Source organism: Parathielavia appendiculata (assembly GCF_033297405.1).
Source record: "Parathielavia appendiculata strain CBS 731.68 unplaced genomic scaffold N657scaffold_6, whole genome shotgun sequence".
Classification (NCBI taxonomy): Eukaryota; Fungi; Ascomycota; class Sordariomycetes; order Sordariales; family Chaetomiaceae; genus Parathielavia; species Parathielavia appendiculata.
The window spans coordinates 398835-420705 of record NW_026944225.1 but is presented as its reverse complement, the minus strand read 5'-3'; the positions used below and the strand labels follow the sequence as shown (position 1 = coordinate 420705).

The window sequence follows — 21871 nt, the reverse complement described above, 5'->3', positions numbered from 1 at the left end:
TTGTCTAGGAGAACCCTTGTTGAGTCAATGTCTCGTGGTGGAAGGTTGCCATGGCCGCCCAACCTAGCCGCCCCCCCCCCCCCCCCCCCCCCCCCCCCCCCCCCCCGACCCCCGGGGACTCACCCAACAAGACCATGACAGATGACTCGCCCGGACTCCGCATCCCATCTAGCGGGTGCGTTGTTGGTTGCCATCGATCGACACAGCTATCCTTGAGGCTGAACCGGTTGGCTCTTCGCACATTCTAGGCCAACCAAGTCCTGACAGGCCCTGATGCGCAGATCATAGGCGCGCGGCATGCGAATGCTGTGGGACTGGTCATCGCAGACCGTCTGTAAGGAGAGGGGGGACGAGCATATAAACGACTCTCGGTTCCGGCCAGCAATTCCCATATCTCAGAAGTCGGCCTTGACCCCTTCCGAGCGTCCCAATTAGCGGCAGGGTGTTGTTGCAATGGTCAAGTTCCTGGAGGCTCTCACCATGCCCAACGTCGAGATCAATGCCGACGCAACCGTCCCAAGTCCCAATACTATCGTCCAAACCAACATTTTCCCCGCCAACTGGCGGCCCTGGAATGGATTAGACTAGCCACTCTGACCAGGATTTTCGAGAGAGAACTGAACCAGCAATACCGGGGTGGACCGCAGCCCAGGCCACTCACCGAAGATCTGTGCATCTCGAATGAGGAGACGTTGGAGGACCTGCTGCGCAGGTTCGTCAGTCCCGAGGTGGATTACACGCTGGAGAGGCAAGAGGGCGCCTGTCACTTTGGCTGCGGGTCCCGATACGCGACAGGATTAAGCACGACTGATCCGTGGTCTCGGACAAACACGTCGACGACGATGGAGCCTCTCTGAATGTGCTTCCGGGTGACACCAAGCTCAACTCTAAATGGGGACCAGAAATGGTCAACGAACCGGCGCACTACGTGGAATGGCAAAGAGTGCTCGCGCAAATTGTGAACTACATGGCCTCCTGCCACCGGAGGTACAGCTTCATCATCACGGACAATATCCTGGGCGCTTTGAGGATCACCCGCTGCCGGACCGAGGCAGCAGGGGCTAATTACAGGACGCCCGTTTCGGGCGGCGGCGGCTGCGGGGGCTGCGCTCTATCAAACGCAGCTGGCCGACGTGTCGTTGACATCTGGTTCGACATTCTACTATGACGACCCGGAATACGCCGTCGTAACTTACTTCGCTCAACGTAGGTACATAGCTGGCAACAAAAGCCAACATTGGTGGCCCAGGAGTACCCAGGGTTAGGGTCAATTTCCTTGTGACGTCCGCTGTTGCCTAGAAACGCAAGGCAGCCAGCCGACTCAAGTGCACATGCCGTCAAATTCCCCGAACCGTATTGTGGACTTGTACGCTTCAGTTCCGCCGACGGCCCTTCATCCTGATGGCGGCTCGTGTGGAGAGGCTTCAGCGCGCCCAGCGCAGGGTACGTACGCGAAAGCCGTGGATAGAAGCGGCGCAAACACCATTCCGCGACGACAGCTTGATGGTCGGTCCGCCCGGTTGCACCGTCGCCGACTTCGAAACGTCAAGGCTGCGTCGTTGCCCTTTTGACCTCGGCGGCCTTGTCTGGGACGCGACCCTGGGCGGGGGGCTGGATGGCTGCGCCTGAAAGGTCCGCTTTGGACATGAGGGACCTTTTGTCCTCAAGGTGGTAGGTGAAAAGTTGGTGCCAGTTACTGCAGTGCGAGGCCGGCTGGCTTATCAATGTCCTACCAGTTGTGGGATGACGCGCCGCCCGAGTTTGCCCACTACTGCGCGCCACAGCGAGAGTGCCAGAATGCCGCCCTTCTCCAGAAGATGGAGACGGCCGTGGAGCAGGCCGCTGCCGCCTCTCGTCCGATCCTGGTCAACGCCAACCTAAAGGCCCTGCATGACGCCCTAGACAACCAGGCCGCATCTCTGACGAGGCTCGTCTGAAGCGGCAGCAACAGCCGCCACCGCCCCCACCAGCAGGCCAAGGGCCGGACTTCGGGCTCACCCAAATTACGAGAATGCCACGCATGAGAAAGTGCTACGGCTAACTGACCATCAGAAGCGAACTTCCCACCGGCTTAAGCCGTCGCCTGAGACCACCGGTTCTCACAGTCGACAAAACCGACGCGCTTCATCGCTCCCGGAAAGGAATACACGGCCATCGTCTACGAGTACGTCGACGAGGGCGAAAAGACCCGGCCGCCGTGCAGGAAGTATTGATCTTTTCTTGGCTCGCCGAATTTGGCGGAACGCTCCGCAGCTGGCCCAGAATTGGGAGAGCAGTGTGCTCATCGACCTGTGCGACATTGCGCCCCCGCGCGGATATGGCTGGCATGGACAGCTATACAGGCGAGCATCGGCAAGCCAGCTGCTGGTACTCTCGGTAGATGTAGCGGATCTGCCACCTGTTGGACATTTGCCGCCGCACAATTGCCGTCTCTTCCACCTAGTCATCGTTATAACCTGCGCCGGCGGGACTAACACAATCGCCCACCTGATGCAACCGCCAGAAGAGCAGGAGTATGACCGGCACTTGGCTCGTTTCCCACGACACCCCCCCACCCCGAAATCAAGCGATAGGCAGATACTCAAGCACTAGCGTTCAAGACCGAGCTGAGCGTCCCGCCCACCATAAAACTTAGCAAGACTGTCATTGACACCGAGGGGCGCCAGCTGGGGAAGTTCTGCAAAAGGCGCGACTACTCGGCCGGGTAACAGTACTCCCTATACTTACCTACCCAGAAGTCCTTCCCTCGTCGGAGCGGATCACCCGACTCTCGTCAGACTTCTCAACATACTGTACACATCCCAGCGCGGGCAATGTGGGTGAACCAGTCCTGGCTTCTTCCGCTCCTCCGCGAGACCCACTGTTGACCGCGGTGAAGGGTTCTCAACATGGATGATTTCTTTAGTATGTATTTATTTATTTATTTTTGGGTGTGAATTGCTGAACGACCATGTCCTCCCGTGCCTGGCGCTGATGGGTATTGGTGAGCGGCCGAAGATGGTGGGCACGTTGGGGAGAGAGGTGATTCAAACGGCGTGGCGTTGAGAATCCGCAAACATAACGCGTCCAGCCACATTTGGGTTGCCATGACAGCACCCCAACTGATGACGAGGGCCACGGAGGTCGAGCTGGGAGTGATATGTTTGGAGCTGCAGTGGAGAATGTGTTTCCAAAACGTGGATAGAAACATTCCACTGGTTGGCCGAGCGGAATAAATGGCCCCAAACTATTTGTCCTTGATCTGCGATGTCGTAAACGCCGCCAACTCAACCCTAGAGTAACAATACACGCATGGCACGAACCACTCTCTCCCTTGACCAGCCTAATACTCGAAATCATCATCCGCCGCCGGCCCCTTATTCTTGGTCACGCTCTCCTGCTTGCGATACAGCTCCGCCACCTGCCTGCTCGTCGTCGCCTCATCCGGCTTCTTATCATCTCTCACTCGAATAAACCTCGGAAACCTCAAACTGATCCCCTTCTCGCCGTTCGGGTCGACCCCCTCCTTCATGCCCGCCTTGTACCGCGGGCTGAGTGTCAGGTCGGCCGTCTTGACCTCCCACACGTACCGCGGCTCGAACCAGACGTCGGGCTGGTGCTGCCCGCCGGCGCTGTGCGCGTAAAAGGGTTTTGGCCGGTCAATGACAATTTGGGAGAGGGAAGTGTGCAGCTCCTCGAGCACCGCCTCGCTGAAGCCCGTGCCGATGTTGCACACAGTCTCGTACATCTCAGTGCCCGGGTTGTAGCACGCCAGCAGGAAGGCGCCGTAGACCGACGTGCGCTTGCCCTTGCCGTGGTAGGCGCCCAGGACGACCAGGTCGAGCGAGTCGCCGATGCCCGAGAGGTAGTCCTTCTTGATCTGCAGTCTGGTTGTCAGCAACTGTTCTCTGTCGGTGTTCTGGGCATGTGCTTGGGTGGTAGCATACCTTGAGCCAGTTCCGACTCCGCTTGCTCGGCTCATACCCGCTCTCCTCGCCGTCCAGCATCTTGACCATCAAGCCCTCACACGAGGCCTTGACAGATTCATCAAGGAACGACTGGATCTCGTCCAACTCCTGGCCGTCCATGGATGTGGCGAACGCAAACTCCCCCTCGACAGGCTGGAAGGCCTTGTGCAGCAGCTCGCGGCGCTCCCTGAGGGACTTCTCCACGACCGCCTCACCGTTCAGGTAGAGCAGGTCAAAGGCGAACACGCACACCTTGACCTTGACATCTTCCACCTTGACGTCCTTCTTCTTCCGGGTCATGAGCTGCTGGAAGGGCAAAACCTTCTTCTCCTGAACATCCCAGGCCACAGACTCGCAGTCCAGGACGAAGCTCTTGGTGTCCTCCTTCACCCAAGTCGGCAGCTTGGCGAGAATATCAGGGTACTTGTTGGAGAGGTCTTCCGAGTTCCTTGAAAAGATGGCAGCCACACCCTTGCCGACCTCCTTGGTGGCACTCATGGCCGACTGGCTGAGCTCCTCGTCCGTGTCCTTGGCGACGTAGTGGATCTGCGCTCGTTCGCCGTCGTACTTGTACTCACATGTAAAGGTCTGGCCCTCGAAGCGGTCCAAGACTTCGGTGATGGCCTTGGTCGGCTTCGCCAACATGGGCTTGAGGGGAACGCCGGGGCGCAGCTTGCATTGCTCTCTCAGGTTCTGGATGCCGTGCTCCACCATCGCGGGGATGATGACATCGTAGCTAGGCAGTTCGCTGTCTTCTGTCAGCGGCCCACCCGCAAAAAGATGATAGTCAGAACACGGCAAACCTGTAAACCGTCTTGAGAATAGCTTCGCCCTTCTCAATGTCGGCCGTACTCGGCACCTGGCCCTTCTGGGCTGCTTCATGAGCCACTATTGCTTGCGCGAGCGAGACAATGACCGTCTTCTCAGCCAGGCCCAACCTCAGTTTGCCCTCGAGGAAGCGAACGAGATACTTGGCCTCACTCGGCCCGCCTTTGTCCTTGGTGATGTCCACCTTGCCCGTTCCATTCGCATCCGCCGCGGAAAGAAGCTTTTTGATGCTGTCCACCTTTCTCCCCTGCGCGCCGTTGCCGGTCATGGTGGCAATCGCCATCAGCCCCTTATGCACGCCTCGGATGGTGAGCGGCTTGGGCTTGAACATGGTCGGCTGTGTTGACCTGGATTTGACGGCGACCAGTCCTAGATCGCCTATCTCTTTCTGATCTTGCTTGATAACAGCCAAACTGCGCCCTGTGGTCTCGCCTATCGCTTTCATAATCAAGGACTCGCCGATCCCCAGCTCGATGCCGGCGTAGTCCGGCGCAAGTTTGTTGATCATGAGGAGGACGGTCGGCAAGAGGTCATCAGGGGTGAGCTTCAAGACCTGACGCAGGAAGAGTGAGCAGTGCGCCATGATCTCCAACCTCTTGGTGGTGAGTTCGATGAGCGAGAAGGTCCTGCAGAGCGCAGCGTACGGCACTGGCTCGCCTGCTTTCCAGTCCGGATAGGGGTGCTTGACGTCCGATTTCAGGCTGGCCTGGACCTTCTGCCGCGCCTTGGCCGCGACCTCGGGCCTCTCCTCCTCGTCTTGAAGTTCCTCCTCTTCGACCTCGGATGACGACACGGGAGTTTCCTCCTCAGCCCCTGTCTTCAGAATCGATGTTGGCTCAGAGTCCGTTTTCCGCGATGTTTTCGATTTTGGAGTAGTCGTCTTGGTCTTTTTGGCCGCCGGCTCCGGCACATCCTCCATGTCCTCGTCCTCATCCTCCTCTTCGATTACTTTCCGACCCCTCCGCGGTCGTTTACTAGCGGGCGCTGCAACCTCAGCATCCTCGTCCTCATCGGCAGCCTCCTTCTTGGTCTTCTGCTCGGCTGCAGCCGCCTTGACAGGTCGCCCTCTCTTCTTACCAGTTTCTGGTGTTCCATCATGTCAGCTCAGTTCCAACCTCAGAGCGACGTCGACCTCTTGGTCAGACTTACCCTTGTCCGACCCAACCTTCTCCTCAAGTTCCTGTTTCTCCACCTCCTCTTTTACCTCATCCTCCTTCCTCCCTTTTGGTCCCGCCTTTGTCGAGAAGCTCAACTTGGTCTGTTGCGGCGGCGCCCCTTTGTTCTTGGGCCCATTCGCCTGCCCAAAGAACTTGCTGTATACAGCCCCAGTCAGCCAACCATGATTCAATTCCAATTCTTCGACCGACAATATCAGTGTTGTAAAGAACGAAATCTAATGATAATAACGATGATAGCGAGCCCCTCCAGGTAGGTAATGATACACTGGGGTGCATGCACATCACCCACACCAAGGTCGTCTGCCCAGACTTGACGTACCCCAGCGTAGCCTGCTTAGGCGCCATTTCCGCCGCCTGTTCTCTCAGCTTCCACAGCGGACCCAACGTCAAGTTTCTCAACCCGGTAGGAGTAGTAACCGCAGTCAACCTGCTCTGACGGCGACCGTCCAGGCCGCCAGGTATGCCGGGAAGACAGCAGCAGCAACGGGAAGTCGTTGAAGCCCTAAGGCTGGCGAGGCGCGTGGACCTGAGAATGGGGAAGGATAAGGGGAGCCTGAGAGCCAGTTTGGCTTAGCTCTTGCGGAGGTTGGTATGGCGGGGAGTTGAAGAAAGGGAATGACAGCCGCTCAGTTCGGCATGGAGGTAGGCTGTAGGCTGTTGAATGCGGTAGGGGAGAAACGGTGCGATAAATAGTCGAACAGGAAAAGATTTCGGTGAGAATATGCGCAGGATAGCGCATGGAACAATTAGGCAGAAAGGCAGGCGCAATTGAGAGTTCGATCTAGGCATTCGCTGTCGGATTGTCCAGCAGCTCTAGCCTGGCGTGACATAACGCGCTAGGACGCGACTTTTGATCAAGGCAGCCATAACTAGCAGGGGTCACGTAAAGTGCCACGGTCACAAGAGCGCCAAGCCCGCACTCGAACGACAACCCGTCTTACTCCGTTCGTGGAGGGAGCATCACTACAAAAAGCGCAGCAAGACCGATGCGGCGAAGAACAATATCAGAAATTCAAGCAGATATTGCAAACACCAAGGCTTCCCATCCCGAAACCTCAATTTCAGGACTTTCCCAGGCTCTATAGCAGATTAGGATAATGTACAAAAATCGACTCCCTAACGCTCAGAACCTCGCAGCTCCAGCATGGATTCGTTCTCCCTGGTGATATCCATCGACAAGACTCAGGCCACAAACACACTCCTTAGTTGCTGAAGTAGAAGTTCTCATCCGGCGTTCGGCCCCGGATGAACTGCGGCTCGCTGCCACGGACGTAGATGTCTTCGAAAAGAATCTTGGGGGTGGGCTCGGGGTGTGGCATGGCTTCGGCAGCAGCCACCTCCTCGTTGACGTGGTTTCGTGCCTGCTTGTCAAGGCCCTTGAGCTCATCCTCCGACGCAACGCCCCAATCCAGGATGTGCTGCTTGAGGCCGGCAATGGGGTCGTTGGTCGACCGCATGCGCTGGATCTCTTCGCGAGTGCGGTAGGTGGTGCCGGGGTCGGACATGGAGTGGCCGCCGTACCGGTAGGTGACGTACTCCAGCACCAGCGGGCCATTGTCCTCCTCGGTCCACCGCTTACCGTACTGGACGGCAGCCTTGACGGCGAGGACGTCCATGCCGTTGACCTTGAGACCGGGAATGTACTGGCCGCGCTTGTAGTAGTCCGTCAAGGCCGACGAGCGAGCCGCAGACGTGCCCATACCGTACTTGTTGTCTACAAATCGTCAGTATCCTTGAACGGTTTCGGCAATCATCCAAGGGACTCACTCTCGCAGCCGAACAGGGCAGGGAGATTCCAAAGCTTAGCCATGTTGAAAGCCTCAAAGACCTGACCCTGGTTGCTGGCACCGTCACCTGTATGGCCTGTCAGCGCTGCAACTCGAAATCATCAACCCGGTATCCATACCATAGAGAATGACGGTAGCCTTCTTGCCGCCAGTATACTTCTGGGCGAAAGCCAGACCAGCACCGACAGGAACCTGAGCGCCGACGATACCGTTGCCGCCGTAGAAGCCCTTGGTGAACATGTGCATTGAACCGCCCTTGCCGTAGGCGATACCCTCGCGGCGGCCGAGCAGCTCGCCAATGATGGAGCGAACGGTGCCGCCGCGCATGTAGGCGAAGCCGTGGCACCGGTACGATGTGATGACATCGTCTGTCTTCTGGATCGCGTGCTCGATGCCCACGGCGACGGCCTCCTGACCGGTAGAGAGATGGCAGAAACCCCGGATTTTTTTCTCCTTGTATAGCCTGTCGGCGGCCATCTCCATTTGCCTTTAGCCAACAGATAACCGTTAGCCCCGGAAAACCCTTTTCATAGATGTTTCGAAACTGTCAATGCGTACCTAACAACGACCATGTCGTAGTACATCTGCTTTAGCTGCTTCTTGGTCACCTCGAGCGTGTAGGGCGGCGGGTCGAGCTCGTAGGTCTCGAAACTCTCATCGCTGAGCCTGACGCTGAAAGGCTCCTCGTCGGACTAATTGGAGCAACCAAGTCAGCAATTGTTCCCCATGCATTACTGCAGAAACCCGATGCATTCCGACACCCCAAAAACATCGCAACCTCCAAAACAACTTCCACAACCCAATCTCTAATAGCAACGCATCCGGAAGAATACATCAGCTGTCCCCTCAAAGCTCACCTGTGGAATTGAGCTCTTGTCAACCTGCGCCGAAGCAGCGTTGGTCGTGACGGTCCTCCGGGAAACGATCGAGGCAGCATGAACGCGCTGGGCAGCCGCACGGATCGGCGCTGCCCGCGATATCCGGACGGCTCGCGAGAACATTGTGTGTGGTGCGATAGGTAACTGGGTGGTGAAGAAATCGGAAAGGCAGAACGGCAAGGTGGGGAAATAAAGAAAACGCCGCTGTCAAGGCAAATAAGTCTCGGGGAGATGCGAGATCGCAGAGTTCTGCTTGCGAGCAAAAGCTGGCCCCTGCGGCAGTCTGAGAAAATGGGCGACCCAGTTTTTTTTTGGCGTTGGGGCAGTTGAATGATGCTTGTTGAACGTGGGCTAAGCTGTTTTGGGGCAGCTGACATGGGGCTCTGGCATCCCATCGGACCTCCACTGGCCGCGCGCTATTTTGTGTGACAGCTCTGGTAAGGAGGGAGGCCCAAGTGGGAACGTTTTGAACTGTTATCTTTCGAATTGAGTGAACTACGTAGCTTTGAATGAGGCTAGTCGTCGAAGTGCTATGTGACATGCTGATAATGAGATGGCTCTAAGAGAAATTCTGAAGACCGGATGATCTTCATATTCCGACGTGATGAGAACAGTCGTAGCTGACACCTGAGGGCCTGGAGAGCGAGAGCAAAGAAAATCTACCTACTCTGTACTCAAATTTCGAAACTCTCAAGGACTCCGAAATCCATCCGGCCTCGGCGAAGCCTCGAGAAACCTGCGATTAAGAGATACATACACGGCCTTAACACACTCAAATACTCCATACAGTCACTGCAGAAACAACACCTCAACCGACGGTCTCTAATCCCAACACGGAGAGGGACTGATTCGCCCATCAGCCCCTCATATCTGGTATTCTCGACATCAGATGATGGCCATCCAGTACCTCTAAGGGCGCATGATCCCTCTTGCAAAATATCAAAAACGTTTGAAACGCAACCCGAGAACCTCCCTCCCAATGCATAATTGCTGTTTGTGCATCCTTGATATCTGTGCCGAACCCATGCGTAATGTTTGAAAACTCGGAAACGCCTTAGCAATGCCACTCTGTGTGTCACGCCCCCGGTCTTGGGATAACCCAGAAATGCTCTCGTCTTTCTTCCTCTGTCGTTAATGTTGAACCTGGTATCTTGCTTCCCGTATGCCGTTGTCGCCTGTTGCGACAAGAAAACGCCTGTCTGCCTGTCTTTGTGTGAGCCAGGTCAATGGGGTATGTGCGAGTAAATAAAAATAGAAGTATTTGTTTGCCGAGAATCCGCGGTGTGGCTGGGACGGTGTGTTTATTCGTCGTGGAAGAATGTCGAGCCAGTCTGTTGAAGGGGCGCAGTCGAAGGGCCAGCGTCAACCATGTCCACGTCCTGTATCCCGCTGGCGGAATCAGGCCCTCGGTAGTCCAGCGAGAAGGCGCTCAAGGGTCGGTCCGGGACTGGTCCACCGTCGAGTCGGCGTTTTGGAGGCAACATGGACCGCTCCTGGAGCATCTCGGCCGGAGGGGAAAACGACCATACCTGAGGAAAACAGTCAGTGAGCGTCCACAAACGCGGGACTCTGCTAGGTGTCTGCTTACCTCCATCACGGTCCGGCCGTTTTTCAACGCCATTGCAACGCACTTCTCGTCCTCAAAAGCAACCCGCCAGACTGCTTCACCCTGGGTAACCAGTTCGCGGACAAGGTTGCCAGTCTTGAGATCCCAAACCTTGACCCGCCCGTCGCTACCGCCACTGACAACCCGGGTGTCGTCGAACTGCAAGCTGGTCACGCTGTTGTCATGGGCAGCAAGTCGGTGTATGGCGCAGAACCTCTCAAGAGACCACACCCTCACAGACCCGTCGCTGCCGCCGGTCACAAGCGTGCCGCCACGCATCTGCAATTGCCCGACGAGGGAAGTATGGCCTTGAAGGATGGCCTGGCACTCGCTGAGACACCCAGTTAGCTCCTGCACCAAGCTCCCTTGATTTTGAGAATGACTTACCCAGTCTGAGCGTTCCATATCCTGACGCTTGTGTCTAGACTCCCTGTTGCCACCCTCTGGCCGTCGAAAGCGATGGCGTAGATGTGGCTGTAGTGACCCTGGAGAGTGTGCAGACACCTGCCCTCCGAAATGCTCCATACTTTCGCGGTGGCATCGTAGCTGCCAGACACCACAATATCGCCCTTGATCTCCAAGCAGCGGACACTCGCTTGGTGACCCACGAGCACGTTCTTGAGGAGTCCAGTTCTGATGTCCCATATCCTGAGAGTCGTATCCCTCGAGCCTGATATCGCGGTGTTGGCGTCTGACATCTTAAGGCAGCGAACAGTTGAGGTGTGACCCCGCAAGGTATGCAAGCAGGCACTGGAAATTCAGTCAGTCTTGTCACATGGTTTCTGCCGAGGAAGTTAGTCAAGCATACCCAGTGGACAGGTCCCAAACGCGAACATCACGATCGCAACCACCGCTGACCAAGACGTCGTCCCAAGGAACCATAGCCCAGACGCCCATCACGTGGCCCTGCAGTGTCCGTAGCGCATTCCCATCGGTATCGAACACGTGAATCTTGGCATTATCAAGAGCCACAATGATGTATTTGGATGTGAGATGCAGACTCGTAACGACACCGCCGTCCTGAGTGATGTTGCGAGACACATTGTGGCCGCCGGCGCGCCACGCGGCGTCAACAAGGTACCGTTGTTTGAAATGCGACTTGTACGACCTCAGCAAGGGTCGTGCATTGCCGCTCCCTTCAAACATCGCGGGCAGCGATGTAGAAGTAAGCGCGCCGGAACCCCCCTGGCCCATGGAGTCGCCATCCTGCTGGCCGAAGGGATGGGCCTCGGGTCCGGCCGTGGCAGTTAGAGGAATCGGCGGTTGGACCTCAGACAACCTCCGCTGGTAGTCGTGTTTCATGCACAGGTTCTTCCACGTCATGTCGTCGCTCAGCAGATCCCGCCATCTCCGTGAGACTTGCGAGGCGCGTGCCAGGACTTTCGGGTCATCAATGAAGGAAAGGATCTGCAGACTGTCAGCCACAAGGTTCTGCTCTAGGCTGGCGCGGGGGTCGAGGACGTACTCGAAGGCACAATTCATCTGGAAGAGTGGTGAAGGGATCCTTTTTGAGCAAAGGACTAACGAACTGGTGCACAAAACTCAGTTGCCCACTGGTGCAGAGGTTCAAAAGGTCCGCCAGCAGCCGGGTCCTCTGCCCGCCATTGCACTGCACGAAATATTTCCGCAGCCCTGACAAGTATGCCTCTTCGTCTTCTCCGGCATTGCTCCAATTCAGTCTCGAATGTGATGGTCCGGGAGACGCGGCAGGAGTTGGCGGGGGTGGGGGCGAACCAGTGACTTGTTCGAAATCGGCTGCTGGTGTGCTCATGCTCGGCGTCGGCGGCCCTCTCGGGCGCTGTTGTGACAGCTTCATACTGTGAGTGTTCAACGACAACTCCTCGTTGAACACGGCACCCCTTCGCTCAGAGAAACTGAGCGGCCGGTTGTAAGGCGGCATCTCGGTTGTGTATGTGGCGAACCGGGGAATTCGTGGTCAAAAAAGTTCGACTCGAAGAGAGCCGACCGAATAGAATTATGCTGCACCGACCAGAGACGCGGAGATGACCGCTCGGGGTCGAGGGCAGGCTGATGTTATGATGACCGAATAATTCGGCTCGAGTCGTCACGGGCGGAATCGAACGCACGAAAGCAACCCAAGTCACAGATGCGCTGCACGTGTTCGATGTTCGGTTTACTAGAGTAGGAGAACTGAGGAGGTCACGGCCTCCAACTCGGTATTCGAGGACGTCTCGAGCGAGCCTGACGAGAAGGCCGGGAGAGGAAGAGAGGGGATCGGGGGAAAGGAGCGACGCACGCAGGTTACGGCAGGGAAGGGATAGGAGAATGGATAGGGATGGATTCCTGTTAATCCATCAGAAAGCACTTCCGTGCTGTCGGGCTCGGAATCGCAGGCGTCAAGGGAGGTCGTGCAAAAAAGGCCGACCGAATTTGGGGTCGATGTGAGGGCTGAGGAAGGGAAGAAAGACGAGGCGGGAAGGGGCGTTCCTTCCCTGAATTCAATGCGCCGAATGAGGGAGCGGGCTGACCCTGGCAATGGCACAGACCCCACCGCCAGCGCCGCCCAGCAGCAGCAAGACTGCGCTTTTCCGCCGCCTGTCGCAGGCCCTCGTTGAGCACCGTTGGTCAGATGGAGCCACGACAATGCGGTGGGCGGTCACCGGAAGCTTGTTTTGTGACGGAAAGGCCACCGTTTTGCTGCTGTTCATGCTTCCTTCAATTCCATTTCTGGCCAGGCATAGAGGCAAAGTAAGCTCGAGTAGAGACCGGGAGCCTGGTAACTACTGTACATACAGCGAATCGCGAATAGAAGACGGTCTCACAAGAAAACTCAGCTGCACAACTTGGTGCGACCCATCAAGTCCTGCATATCCAGGTGCCTAAGCAACCATTTGAGGCAACTGACACTTGAGGACGGGACCTCGACCGCCGCATGCACGTACGGCAGCGTTTGGCGTTCCTCAGGTTCTCAAAAGGCGACGAAGTCCGCTAGGAAACTGGTCAATGCCGCCCCTTGTGGAATTTGTCCGTACTTGAACCGCATCCACGTTTCTGAACAACCCGAGTGGAGTTCCTGGCCGGCCTCTGCAGTCGAAGAGCGGTTCCGTCCGGTGGCCCCAAGTTTCCAGAAAATGAGAGACAACCTACATTGTAGGTGGATGGGAGGATACAGGTGTCCACTGTCAAGGAATTTAATGAGGATTGCAACCCTGCTTCCCGTCCTCTATCCCTTAGAAATCCTTGACTGCAGTGGCCGGTTTGAGTGTAAGCCAGTTTGCCGGCTCTTGCTTCAAAATAAGACCATTGTCCATCCGTTCTGGTGACTGCGCATTGTTCAAGTTCCCATATCGGACGGAGACATGATGTTCTTATTGTCGCACCATCCATGGTGTGTGGTCGGAGTCTGGGCTGTCAAATGGACCTTGGAAGCGTGCTCGATGGTTCACATCTCAGCCACCATATTTGACTCCAGGGTCATACGTAATGCTTGAACACTGGAGTTTGATAGCTTAGCCTCATCCTGACAATAAAGACATGAGACCAACAGTCGCTACATTTGCCTCTCCCGGAAATGCAATCAATGTTGGATGCAACTCGACCTACCCATCGCTTGAAACAGACCGCTTTTGTAGAATTGTGCCTGAAACGGCCCCACTTGCCTGGGCAGTTCACAGTTTTAGCCTCCGTTTTCGCACCGCTGATCCAAGTTGGAACTTGCTGTGGAGCAGCAGCCGATATCACGATTTGCGTCATCAAGCATTCAGTTGACACCCCGACAACAACGCCCTGGCTGTAAGTTCAAACAGCTTGAGAGCGCAACCGACGTGCTCCTGGTTGGCATGGGGCCAAGGTCTCCGCACATCAAGTCAGGTACTATCGTTGTGAACAGGTTAAAGTATTAGTAGCCGTGACTGAAACGCTGTGCTCCAGAACGCCCGGCCCTAAATCAAATTGCCTCGCACTTCCAGAACCTCACAATTCCAAGGTTTTCCAAGTTTTTCCCAGTCTAACCAGAACGCCTGGCCTAGAATCTCAAATCATACACACATCAGTGATGATGATGGCCAAACCGCGTCAGCAGCGGCAGCACGAATCCCACCAGGGTCGCAAGCGTATCCCGCATCTGCAGTTTGCCGGGCCGCCTGTTGGAAGGGACGCCACTGTCGGCATACCCGTTGCTGCTCGAGTGGTGGTCGAAACCTGCTGAATGGTTCTCCTCCTGCATCGCATGCATCGCAACATACCTAGGGGGGGTCGATGTCAGAAAGACACAAGGGATGCGGACCACAAAATGGCACGGTCTACTCACAAGAAGGTTCCAGCACTGAAGAGGAGGAGCATTCCCGTCCACCACTGTGCCGACTCGCCTTCCATCGTCTCGCCTCCTATCAATGAGACGAGAAAGTAAGTGGCCAACGCCCCGGCGGGTGCCGCCAAGCTGAAAACCATGAGGTGCACGCGCGTAGCTCGCTTTGAGAGGCCCTGCTTCAGAAGGATGGAGGTCAACCCGAATGCGGCAGGGGCTTTGTGCACCAAAATCGCAAAGAAGATGATAAGCCCAACGTTCAGGTTGGATGTTGTCGCTGAAGCCCCCATTGCAATGCCATCCGCCGCCGCATGTATGACAAGGCCGGTCGTGGTAGCCAAGCTGCGCGTTTGCTTGGGTGATGGAGTCAAAGAACTTAAGAAGCCTTCAGATTCCTCGTCGCCAGACACACCTGAGCCAGCCAGATTATCCAGACTGACGTGTCTACTCGTTGGCGCTGTCTGAAACCTCTCGGTTGCGTGCCGGGGCAGTCGGTCAATCAGGAACATCAACGCAAAGCCAATAACTAGAGCGAAACCAATGTTGAATGCCGGTAGCTCCAAGTTCTCCCTCCCGTGCTCCTCGGCTCTTGCGGATATGTGGTCCGAGTGCGTTTGGGATCCATGTTGCGCGGGGTTTCGCGAGTGGTCTACCGACGCCGCAAGAGCCTCGATCCCTTCTGGCAGAATGACAATTAAGCAGCTGCCTACGAGCAAGCCAGATCCAAGAGAAGCAATGAGCCGGAGCTGCGACTGCGAAAGAGAGAAGGACAACGGGAGCGCGCCGGCGAGGAAGGAGCTGTCGCACAGCCAGTTAGCTTGCGCCGGGGAAGAAGATGCAAAACAATGGAGTCAGACGTACGCAACGGCCATGACCACCTGTTCGAGCAAGCACGCAGTCAGCTTAGTGTCCGGAACTCATTGCCAATGTCGCGGAAGCATGCAGCAGCGGCACTTACAGAGGTCGCAATTAAAAAAATCAAGCCCGCCATTTGGGCAGCGCTCGACTACGATACTGCCAGGAGGTTAGAAAGTAACGGGTCCCAGTGTCAACTCATTGGCGCAAGTCCGACAAAGCAGCGTCGGGAATACTGTCGATGTTTCCCAAGGGACGGGAGCGCGAAGCTGGCAAAGGTGGCCTGAAGTTGTTGGATCCGACCTCTATTTCAGCCTCTGCAGTGGGGAGCCGAGCAACCAGATCAACCGACCCATGCAAGTGCCCGCAGCCTCCCGTCACACTTAACCAAATCCGTTCCCCGCAGATCCGCACTGTAATAGTAGCAAACCGGACGTCTTTCCACTTCATGAACAGGAATAAAGAAAGCGAAAGTTAAGCGAGACCGCCAACGATAAGTTAACGCCTGGTACTGATCAAGATGACGGGATTTGATAAGTATATTTCTTCCAGAGGTGCAAATAGCTGGATATAACTGAACTCCATAAATGGCGACGCAAGTTGGCCAGAATGGAGCCTTAGCCGTCGGGAGCACCGGAATTCACCGTATGGGTTGGGCTAGCAGCCCCACTCTCAATAAAGCCCAGGGTCTTGCACCGCGCTGGCAGCGCGTCGCGATTCACGAAACGTTGGAAACTTGAAAGTTCAATCTTCACTCAAGTTGCGACTTGACTTCCAGCAAATCCAACACTTACTGGAACATCCCTAGTCAACCTTCATGAAAATGGCTTCAGACAATCCTTGTGAGTATCTAAAGGGTTCAATATACATGGCTCGTAACACTCATCCTCCACAGGGTCGACGCCGTCCAACGACGCGCTGCTTCTGTCGCTCGTAGCTCCGTCCCCCACCGGCGTCAAGACCATCGGCCACAGCTTCCACCCGAAATTTTCATACAGTATATTTGGAGAGGATGAGATCATATTTGGGTATCAGGAGCTCGAGATCAACCTCCGGTTCAATGCGAGCGACATGCGGCCGAACCTCTCAGTTACCTACAGCAAGAAGTTCCCCGCCGTAGGAGAAGCAGAACCGACCGACATCCACGGCATCCTGCGTGAACTTATGCCGGATGTTGCATTTCAAAGTAAGGGCGATTATGAGACAGCAATCAAGACTCTCCGAAAAGACTGGACACCTCCCGGCGAGCTGGCGGCCACCTTCCTTGCACAAGGCAACACGTTTGAGGTCTGGAAGGGAAATTTGGCCGACACCGCTGTCAAGCAGCTGGTCAAGCGCATTCAGATACTTGTTCCGCTTTTCATCGAAGCGGGGACTCCGATCAACCTCGACGACCCAGAGGTGAACCAGTGGACGGTCTTCTTCCTGTACCAGAAGAGCGCAGCGGCCGGTGATGCGAGCAGCAACCCCTATACCTTCGCGGGCTACGCCACGGCATATCGCTTTTTCTTCCTCCGGCTACCCACGCCACCTCTCTCCCCGTCAGAGAGCGACGTCGAGAAGGCGGTGCTCAGCCAAGACTTCGATCTATCCCGCCTCCCCTGCCGCACTCGAATCGCCCAGTTCATTATCCTCCCGCCTTTCCAGCAAAAGGGGCTAGGTCCGAAGCTGTACAGCCACATATTCAAGGAGTACATCAACCACCCGCAGACGGTCGAGATTACCGTTGAAGACCCCAACGAAGCCTTCGACGACCTTCGCGACATCGCAGACCTCCAGTATCTGCGCCAGCTGCCCGATTTCCAGCAGCTGCGCATCAACACAGACGTCGTCATCCCCAAGACCGGCCCCGCGCCGGACAACATCGTCAAGAAGGCCGCGTACGACGCGGTGCGCGCCAAGGCCAAAATGGCCCCGCGCCAGTTCGCGCGCGTCCTTGAGATGCACCTTATGTCACAGCTGGCCGACTCCGTGCGGCCTGGGATCAACTTCCCGGAGGAAGAAAAGAAGGTCACGTCAGCAAAGGCCACCAGGGAGCAGGAGCACGAGTACCGGCTGTGGAGGTTGATGCTTAAGAAGAGGCTATACCAGCACAACCGGGACGCGCTGGGCGAGCTGGAGATTCCGGATCGGATTGCCAAGCTGGACGAGACGGTATCGAGCGTCGAATTTGACTACGCTCGCCTGCTCGCCAAGGCGGAAGATCAGCAAGAGAAGGAGGCTGCTGCGAACGGGTTGGCTGCGAACGGGAAGCGCAAGGCGGAGGAGGATGCTGAGGAGGCGTCGGCGAGTAAAAAAGCGAGAGTTGAGGACGCCTAGTGGTGTGTTCGGAGTTAGTCATTGGCATTTCCTGGGTACGCCGGGCGTTATGGTTACCCGACCGGTAATGAGCATTGACTCCGGATTACGGTACTTTATTGTTGCACGTATCGTCTGGTTGTGTGTACACTACGGCGTTTGGCGAGGGCAGTATTGGTTTACTCGGGCGGTACGCCGTTCGAGTTGCAAGGGACAATCTGCGGCTGAAAGAAGATTTTCTTTATCCGTGGACATTGAGAACCGTGTTTGTGTCAACCCATTTTTACAAAGCCCCCCAGCGGAACCGAACAAGGCCATATGTACTTCCACCCCCCGCTGCATTATTGGAACTGATTACTCGGGAACCTGGTCCCGTTCACCCCCCGCTGCATCATTGGAACTGATTACTCGGGAACCTGGTCCCGTTCACCCCCTGAACACCCTGTCCAAGCTGGCTCGCCACCACCGTTGCTTCCCTGACCGCCCTCGCAACCGTGCCCCTTACCCGCCCCTCCTCCAACACCAACAACCCGCCAATCGTACACCCACCGGGAGTACTGACTTTATCCCTCAGTAGCGCAGGGTGGTCCCCATTCAACACCAACCCCGCAGCGCCCTTCATGGTCTGCGCCGCCATCCGTTGCGCCTCGGCGCGGGGCAGACCCATTGCCACGGCGCCGTCGATGGCGGCCTCGAGCATCAGCGCGAAGAAGGCCGGTCCGGACCCGCACAGCGCCGTGCACACGTCCATGGTCGACGGCGGCAGATACACCACCTCGCCGATGCGCTTGAAGATCCACGTCACCAGCCCCAGCGTGTCCGGGTCGAGCGGCGGGTTCGAGATGCCGATGACGGTCATGCTCTCGCGGATGAGCGACGCCGTGTTCGGCATGGCGCGCACGACGCGACAGGGCACGGGGGAGCCGCCGTTGGCGGCGGTGAGGGTGGACGTGATTTGGGATTCGGTGACGCCCGCCAGGATGCTGATGAGGAGCTTGTTGTGCAGCGCCGAGGCCATGCCGGGCTCGGAGAGGACTTCTTGCACCATGTAGGGCTTGCATGCGAGGAGGATGACGTCGGATTGTTGGACGGAGGGGACGTTGGCATTTTGGGCGATGGTGACGGCGTTGAGGTGGGATGCGAAGGTGGTTTTGAGCTTCTTGGCGGATTCGGGGCGGCGCACGCAGGCGATGAAGCGAGAGGGAAGGCGGGTGGTGTTGGACGTCTCGTAGAGCGGGGTCGAGGTGCCCGAGGAGGAGGGCTTGGTGTTGCCGTCTTGCATCTCATCAAGGGAGGCGAGGATCCCTGAGAGGATGGCGATGCCCATGGTGCCTTGCAAGGGTCAGTTTCCAGGTTTGGTTTTGCACAATGCAGGCGCAGAGCTTACCGCAGCCCAAGACGGTCATTGTGAGCTCCGAAGAGCCGCTAGAACTCTGAAACGCACTCATATTGCCGTCTGCTGGTTGATGGTTTAATCGTGTTCGGTTGGAAGATGGGCACCGATTCTCGGAGAAGGGAAGTTTGACGTGTAAGTGAAGACCCCTTGGCTTTTCAGATGGAGTGGGTCAAGTTCGGCAACTGACTATACTTGGACAACCTACGGGGAAAGCCAATCGCCCGAGGTTTAACCTTTCCAGCAGATTCATACTGAATCGCCTTGGAAGTACCCCCGGACGGATATACACCTATATGTCAATATTGACTTGCACAGCAATTTCGGTGAGCTCCGAGGTGAGTATCCCAGGCTGGCTGAGCAGAGTGGGTCCAGCCAAGAATGAGCCCAATTACTTGGGGTGCCCGCGGCAAGAGCACAGCACATCTGCAAAGCGTCACTCACATATACAACTTACGTCAAACAGCAGTTCTTCAGCCCCAGACTACTCTCAGCAAATGTCGAAGCTCTCGTCTTCAATACAGTCAGCAACGACCACCACACCAACAACACTATGGCAGACCCATTCGAGGTGCGCATGCGCTTCACCAACCAGCTTCGACAGCTCAATGCGTCGGTGACGTCGGCGCAGAAGGCAGCGCAATATGCCCTGAAATACAGGGACATGGCTGAGGACTTGCACTCGTGCATTCTGGAGCAGCTCGAGAGGGTGGGTTTAGCTGCTCTTCCCGCGCTAGGTTGTTTGGTGGAGTTGGTGGGCTGATCTATGCAAACAGAACAACATGAATACCCGGGCAAACATCATGTACTTCATCGAGCACTTTCTCGACATGGCGAATAAGGATGGCTACGTCGATTATGTGCGCATGATGCAGCGAGATATTATCCGGGTGGTGGACGCTGTAGCGCCAGACGACGGGTCAGGGGCAGCAAACGTCAAGGTTGTTCGTAAGGTAAGACCAATACTTTCCCCCTCGTCCTCCCTTTCCTGGGAATCAATCTGACCCACACCCCTCTCTACAGGTCCTCCAAGCCCTCCAAACGAAGTCCCTCCTCGACGCCCAAACCGTCACCCAAATCGAAGAAGTCCTCAAAGACCGTGACGCCTCAGCCCAAGACATCGCCATGTCTTCCCCTCCTCCTGCCGACGGAGACGACATGGCCGATAACCTCGGCGACGACAACATGCCCCCCGCCCGCACCCTACCTCCCTATCACACTACCACCAGCAAGAGAATACACGCCCCGCCCAAGCTGGACAAGAAGCAGATCGAGCAGCGGATCGAAGAGGACCGCGAGCGGCACAAGCGGCAGAGGGAGAACATATGGGCCGTGCCGCCGGGCGAGGACGCCGAGATGGACAAGCTGTGGGAGGAGACGAGCGACCTTGGGGAAGATGATCACCGCATGGGGGAGGAGGAGTGGGCCGAGTGGAAGGCTGAGTTTGAGGCGAGGAAGTGTTTGCATCAGAGGGAGGCGGAGAGGAATGGGGCGCAATAAGGAGACCTTTGGGTTCGTTTTCCAGCGTGAAGGGTTGTGTTGAACGGATTTGCATTGCATTGCATGGCGCTTATGGGGCTGGTTAGTAGGGAAAAGACAGAGTGGCGTTTGGAAAGGGGGTGTTAGGTATCCTGGTACCATGGGTGTCGGTTGGTTTTGGCGAGATAGGATCTTTCGAAGACGTGACTTACCTCGAACAGGGAGTCACTTGCAGCAGCGTCGTCCGCAGTCATGCCGGTGCAATACATGTTTTGGCTGGTATATCGAGTTATAGTGTTACAAGCTCTTTGTACATGCAGCGAAAACGCCGCAGGCTGGATTCTAACCGTAACATGCCGGTCCTGCCCGTCCGCTTTTGGTCCTCTACCTCCAGACGACCATTGCTGGGTGTGCCAGCAAGCCCCTCTATGGCACATGTTCCACATCGCCCCCTCTAATACGCATATTACTCCATCACCACCAGAGCACCCAGCTCCTTCATCGTGGCCACAATCTTCTCGGCCTCGTCCTTGGGTACCGACTCCTTCATGAGCTTGGGCGCGCTCTCGACGAACTTCTTGGAGTCTACTAAACTGAGACCCAACAAATTCTTGACCTCCTTGATGACCTTGGGCTTGGACGCGGCGTCAAACGACTGCAACTTGACGGTGAAGAGCGTCTTCTCGGCCGCCGCCGGCGCGGCCTCCTCCTCCTCGGCTGGCGCGGCGGCCGGCGCGGCGGCAGGGGCGGCGGCGAATCCGCCTACGGGGAGATCGGGGATGTTCAGGCGTGACTGTTTTTGGGAGGAAGAGAGACACGGTTATGTTAGTAATGAGGGCTTGGTTACTGGTAGGTCATATTCCCCTGGTGGGCTATTGCGCAGGTCCGCACCTTCAAGCTCGCTACGAGATCTGCTGTCTCCAGCAGAGTCAATTGGCTGATCTGGTCGACAATGGCGGAAATCTTGGGGTTGGCGGCGGCGGCGGCTTCGGTCGAGTTGTACCTCCGCGTCATGCGCTGCTGCTGGAGGAGCGAGCTCGAGGCGCGGATCGGGGCGGAACGGAGCTGGCGGGCGCAGCACTGCGCTGCGTACCGGCAGGGCAGCGACATGGCGGGAGAACTAGAGTCGTAGACAACGGGGCCTGGAAAAGGACGGCTAGGCCTGTTGGGGCGTCGGGTGTTCGGAATTGGCCTTGCGATGGGGTGTGCTGCTGCTGTCGTGAACTCGGAGAACTTTTCGGCCGGTTGGTCGTTCGAAATTCCCACCGGCGCGCGCTATTGATTGGCTGGTTTGGCGGGTCACTGTCAGGTGGCAGCGGCTGGGGAATCTCAAGGGTTAGGGGTGAGGCTTCCAG

General features: G+C 56.7%; 10 protein-coding genes across 10 annotated transcripts; 4 read left to right on the top strand and 6 right to left on the bottom strand.

The window, feature by feature from the left end:
- Nucleotides 1-129: 129 nt before the first annotated feature.
- On the top strand, nucleotides 130-1166 carry N657DRAFT_645177 (uncharacterized protein). Its single transcript, XM_062792902.1, has 2 exons — nucleotides 130-569; nucleotides 662-1166. Exons 1-2 carry the CDS (start codon nucleotides 454-456, stop codon nucleotides 855-857), a joined length of 312 nt encoding a protein of 103 aa, XP_062647365.1. The 5' UTR covers nucleotides 130-453; the 3' UTR covers nucleotides 858-1166.
- Nucleotides 1167-1662: 496 nt separating this feature from the next.
- N657DRAFT_416638 (uncharacterized protein) lies at nucleotides 1663-2609 on the top strand. Its single transcript, XM_062787264.1, has 3 exons — nucleotides 1663-1671; nucleotides 1737-1927; nucleotides 2053-2609. The coding sequence occupies exons 2-3, from the start codon at nucleotides 1818-1820 to the stop codon at nucleotides 2378-2380; spliced, it is 438 nt and encodes a 145-aa protein (XP_062647364.1). The 5' UTR covers nucleotides 1663-1671; nucleotides 1737-1817; the 3' UTR covers nucleotides 2381-2609.
- Nucleotides 2610-2963: 354 nt separating this feature from the next.
- Nucleotides 2964-6781, bottom strand: N657DRAFT_645176 (ATP-dependent DNA ligase). Its single transcript, XM_062792901.1, has 5 exons — nucleotides 6273-6781; nucleotides 5925-6088; nucleotides 4751-5858; nucleotides 3927-4695; nucleotides 2964-3859 (listed from the first exon to the last, which is right to left on the bottom strand). The coding sequence occupies exons 1-5, from the start codon at nucleotides 6296-6298 to the stop codon at nucleotides 3323-3325; spliced, it is 2604 nt and encodes an 867-aa protein (XP_062647363.1). The 5' UTR covers nucleotides 6299-6781; the 3' UTR covers nucleotides 2964-3322.
- A 101-nt stretch (nucleotides 6782-6882) lies between these two features.
- On the bottom strand, nucleotides 6883-8912 carry N657DRAFT_618472 (uncharacterized protein). The gene is made up of 5 exons (XM_062790543.1): nucleotides 8598-8912; nucleotides 8299-8432; nucleotides 7860-8227; nucleotides 7721-7807; nucleotides 6883-7667 (listed from the first exon to the last, which is right to left on the bottom strand). The coding sequence occupies exons 1-5, from the start codon at nucleotides 8739-8741 to the stop codon at nucleotides 7156-7158; spliced, it is 1245 nt and encodes a 414-aa protein (XP_062647362.1). The 5' UTR covers nucleotides 8742-8912; the 3' UTR covers nucleotides 6883-7155.
- A 785-nt stretch (nucleotides 8913-9697) lies between these two features.
- On the bottom strand, nucleotides 9698-12422 carry N657DRAFT_416314 (WD40 repeat-like protein). Its single transcript, XM_062787263.1, has 5 exons — nucleotides 11690-12422; nucleotides 11033-11631; nucleotides 10612-10974; nucleotides 10207-10555; nucleotides 9698-10147 (listed from the first exon to the last, which is right to left on the bottom strand). The coding sequence occupies exons 1-5, from the start codon at nucleotides 12122-12124 to the stop codon at nucleotides 9920-9922; spliced, it is 1974 nt and encodes a 657-aa protein (XP_062647361.1). The 5' UTR covers nucleotides 12125-12422; the 3' UTR covers nucleotides 9698-9919.
- A 1402-nt stretch (nucleotides 12423-13824) lies between these two features.
- Nucleotides 13825-15924, bottom strand: N657DRAFT_645173 (Zinc/iron permease). The gene is made up of 4 exons (XM_062792900.1): nucleotides 15450-15924; nucleotides 15353-15369; nucleotides 14495-15289; nucleotides 13825-14429 (listed from the first exon to the last, which is right to left on the bottom strand). The coding sequence occupies exons 1-4, from the start codon at nucleotides 15480-15482 to the stop codon at nucleotides 14234-14236; spliced, it is 1041 nt and encodes a 346-aa protein (XP_062647360.1). The 5' UTR covers nucleotides 15483-15924; the 3' UTR covers nucleotides 13825-14233.
- Nucleotides 15925-16050: 126 nt separating this feature from the next.
- Nucleotides 16051-18043, top strand: N657DRAFT_645172 (histone acetyltransferase type B). The gene is made up of 2 exons (XM_062792899.1): nucleotides 16051-16188; nucleotides 16242-18043. The coding sequence occupies exons 1-2, from the start codon at nucleotides 16170-16172 to the stop codon at nucleotides 17663-17665; spliced, it is 1443 nt and encodes a 480-aa protein (XP_062647359.1). The 5' UTR covers nucleotides 16051-16169; the 3' UTR covers nucleotides 17666-18043.
- N657DRAFT_690305 (pyrroline-5-carboxylate reductase) lies at nucleotides 17744-19398 on the bottom strand. Its single transcript, XM_062797043.1, has 2 exons — nucleotides 19032-19398; nucleotides 17744-18976 (listed from the first exon to the last, which is right to left on the bottom strand). The coding sequence occupies exons 1-2, from the start codon at nucleotides 19090-19092 to the stop codon at nucleotides 18036-18038; spliced, it is 1002 nt and encodes a 333-aa protein (XP_062647358.1). The 5' UTR covers nucleotides 19093-19398; the 3' UTR covers nucleotides 17744-18035.
- On the top strand, nucleotides 19259-20820 carry N657DRAFT_645170 (uncharacterized protein). Its single transcript, XM_062792898.1, has 3 exons — nucleotides 19259-19746; nucleotides 19814-19990; nucleotides 20061-20820. The coding sequence occupies exons 1-3, from the start codon at nucleotides 19591-19593 to the stop codon at nucleotides 20535-20537; spliced, it is 810 nt and encodes a 269-aa protein (XP_062647357.1). The 5' UTR covers nucleotides 19259-19590; the 3' UTR covers nucleotides 20538-20820.
- N657DRAFT_618455 (ClpS-like protein) lies at nucleotides 20761-21628 on the bottom strand (the record flags this gene model as incomplete). Its single annotated transcript, XM_062790542.1, has 2 exons — nucleotides 20761-21309; nucleotides 21408-21628. Coding segments are annotated over 2 exons (548 nt in total), but the record flags the coding sequence as incomplete, so codon positions are not given.
- Nucleotides 21629-21871: the final 243 nt, after the last annotated feature.

What these genes read in the sequence shown, in the direction of transcription:
- N657DRAFT_645173 (XM_062792900.1), bottom strand. Translation starts at nt 15,482, where the DNA reads ATGGCGGGCTTGATTTTTTTAATTGCGACCTCT. An exon ending in TTCAGTGCTGGAACCTTCTT is followed by an intron (nt 14,430 to 14,494) that starts GTGAGTAGACCG and finishes GACCCCCCCTAG; the next exon opens with GTATGTTGCGATGCATGCGA.
- N657DRAFT_690305 (XM_062797043.1), bottom strand. Translation starts at nt 19,092, where the DNA reads ATGAGTGCGTTTCAGAGTTCTAGCGGCTCTTCGGAGCTCACAATGACC. An exon ending in AATGACCGTCTTGGGCTGCG is followed by an intron (nt 18,977 to 19,031) that starts GTAAGCTCTGCG and finishes GACCCTTGCAAG; the next exon opens with GCACCATGGGCATCGCCATC.
- N657DRAFT_416638 (XM_062787264.1), top strand. Translation starts at nt 1,818, where the DNA reads ATGGAGACGGCCGTGGAGCAGGCCGCTGCCGCCTCTCGTCCGATCCTG. An exon ending in CAGGCCGCATCTCTGACGAG is followed by an intron (nt 1,928 to 2,052) that starts GCTCGTCTGAAG and finishes ACTGACCATCAG; the next exon opens with AAGCGAACTTCCCACCGGCT.
- N657DRAFT_645177 (XM_062792902.1), top strand. Translation starts at nt 454, where the DNA reads ATGGTCAAGTTCCTGGAGGCTCTCACCATGCCCAACGTCGAGATCAAT. An exon ending in TTCCCCGCCAACTGGCGGCC is followed by an intron (nt 570 to 661) that starts CTGGAATGGATT and finishes CAGGCCACTCAC; the next exon opens with CGAAGATCTGTGCATCTCGA.
- N657DRAFT_645176 (XM_062792901.1), bottom strand. Translation starts at nt 6,298, where the DNA reads ATGGCGCCTAAGCAGGCTACGCTGGG. An exon ending in CCTAAGCAGGCTACGCTGGG is followed by an intron (nt 6,089 to 6,272) that starts GTACGTCAAGTC and finishes GGCTGTATACAG; the next exon opens with CAAGTTCTTTGGGCAGGCGA. An exon ending in ATTCTCAAGACGGTTTACAG is followed by an intron (nt 4,696 to 4,750) that starts GTTTGCCGTGTT and finishes GACAGAAGACAG; the next exon opens with CGAACTGCCTAGCTACGATG.
- N657DRAFT_618472 (XM_062790543.1), bottom strand. Translation starts at nt 8,741, where the DNA reads ATGTTCTCGCGAGCCGTCCGGATATCGCGGGCAGCGCCGATCCGTGCG. An exon ending in ACAAGAGCTCAATTCCACAG is followed by an intron (nt 8,433 to 8,597) that starts GTGAGCTTTGAG and finishes TGCTCCAATTAG; the next exon opens with TCCGACGAGGAGCCTTTCAG. An exon ending in TGCCCTGTTCGGCTGCGAGA is followed by an intron (nt 7,668 to 7,720) that starts GTGAGTCCCTTG and finishes GACGATTTGTAG; the next exon opens with ACAACAAGTACGGTATGGGC.
- N657DRAFT_416314 (XM_062787263.1), bottom strand. Translation starts at nt 12,124, where the DNA reads ATGCCGCCTTACAACCGGCCGCTCAGTTTCTCTGAGCGAAGGGGTGCC. An exon ending in GTTTGGGACCTGTCCACTGG is followed by an intron (nt 10,975 to 11,032) that starts GTATGCTTGACT and finishes CTGAATTTCCAG; the next exon opens with TGCCTGCTTGCATACCTTGC. An exon ending in ATATGGAACGCTCAGACTGG is followed by an intron (nt 10,556 to 10,611) that starts GTAAGTCATTCT and finishes TGGGTGTCTCAG; the next exon opens with CGAGTGCCAGGCCATCCTTC.
- N657DRAFT_645170 (XM_062792898.1), top strand. Translation starts at nt 19,591, where the DNA reads ATGGCAGACCCATTCGAGGTGCGCATGCGCTTCACCAACCAGCTTCGA. An exon ending in TTCTGGAGCAGCTCGAGAGG is followed by an intron (nt 19,747 to 19,813) that starts GTGGGTTTAGCT and finishes CTATGCAAACAG; the next exon opens with AACAACATGAATACCCGGGC. An exon ending in ACGTCAAGGTTGTTCGTAAG is followed by an intron (nt 19,991 to 20,060) that starts GTAAGACCAATA and finishes CCCTCTCTACAG; the next exon opens with GTCCTCCAAGCCCTCCAAAC.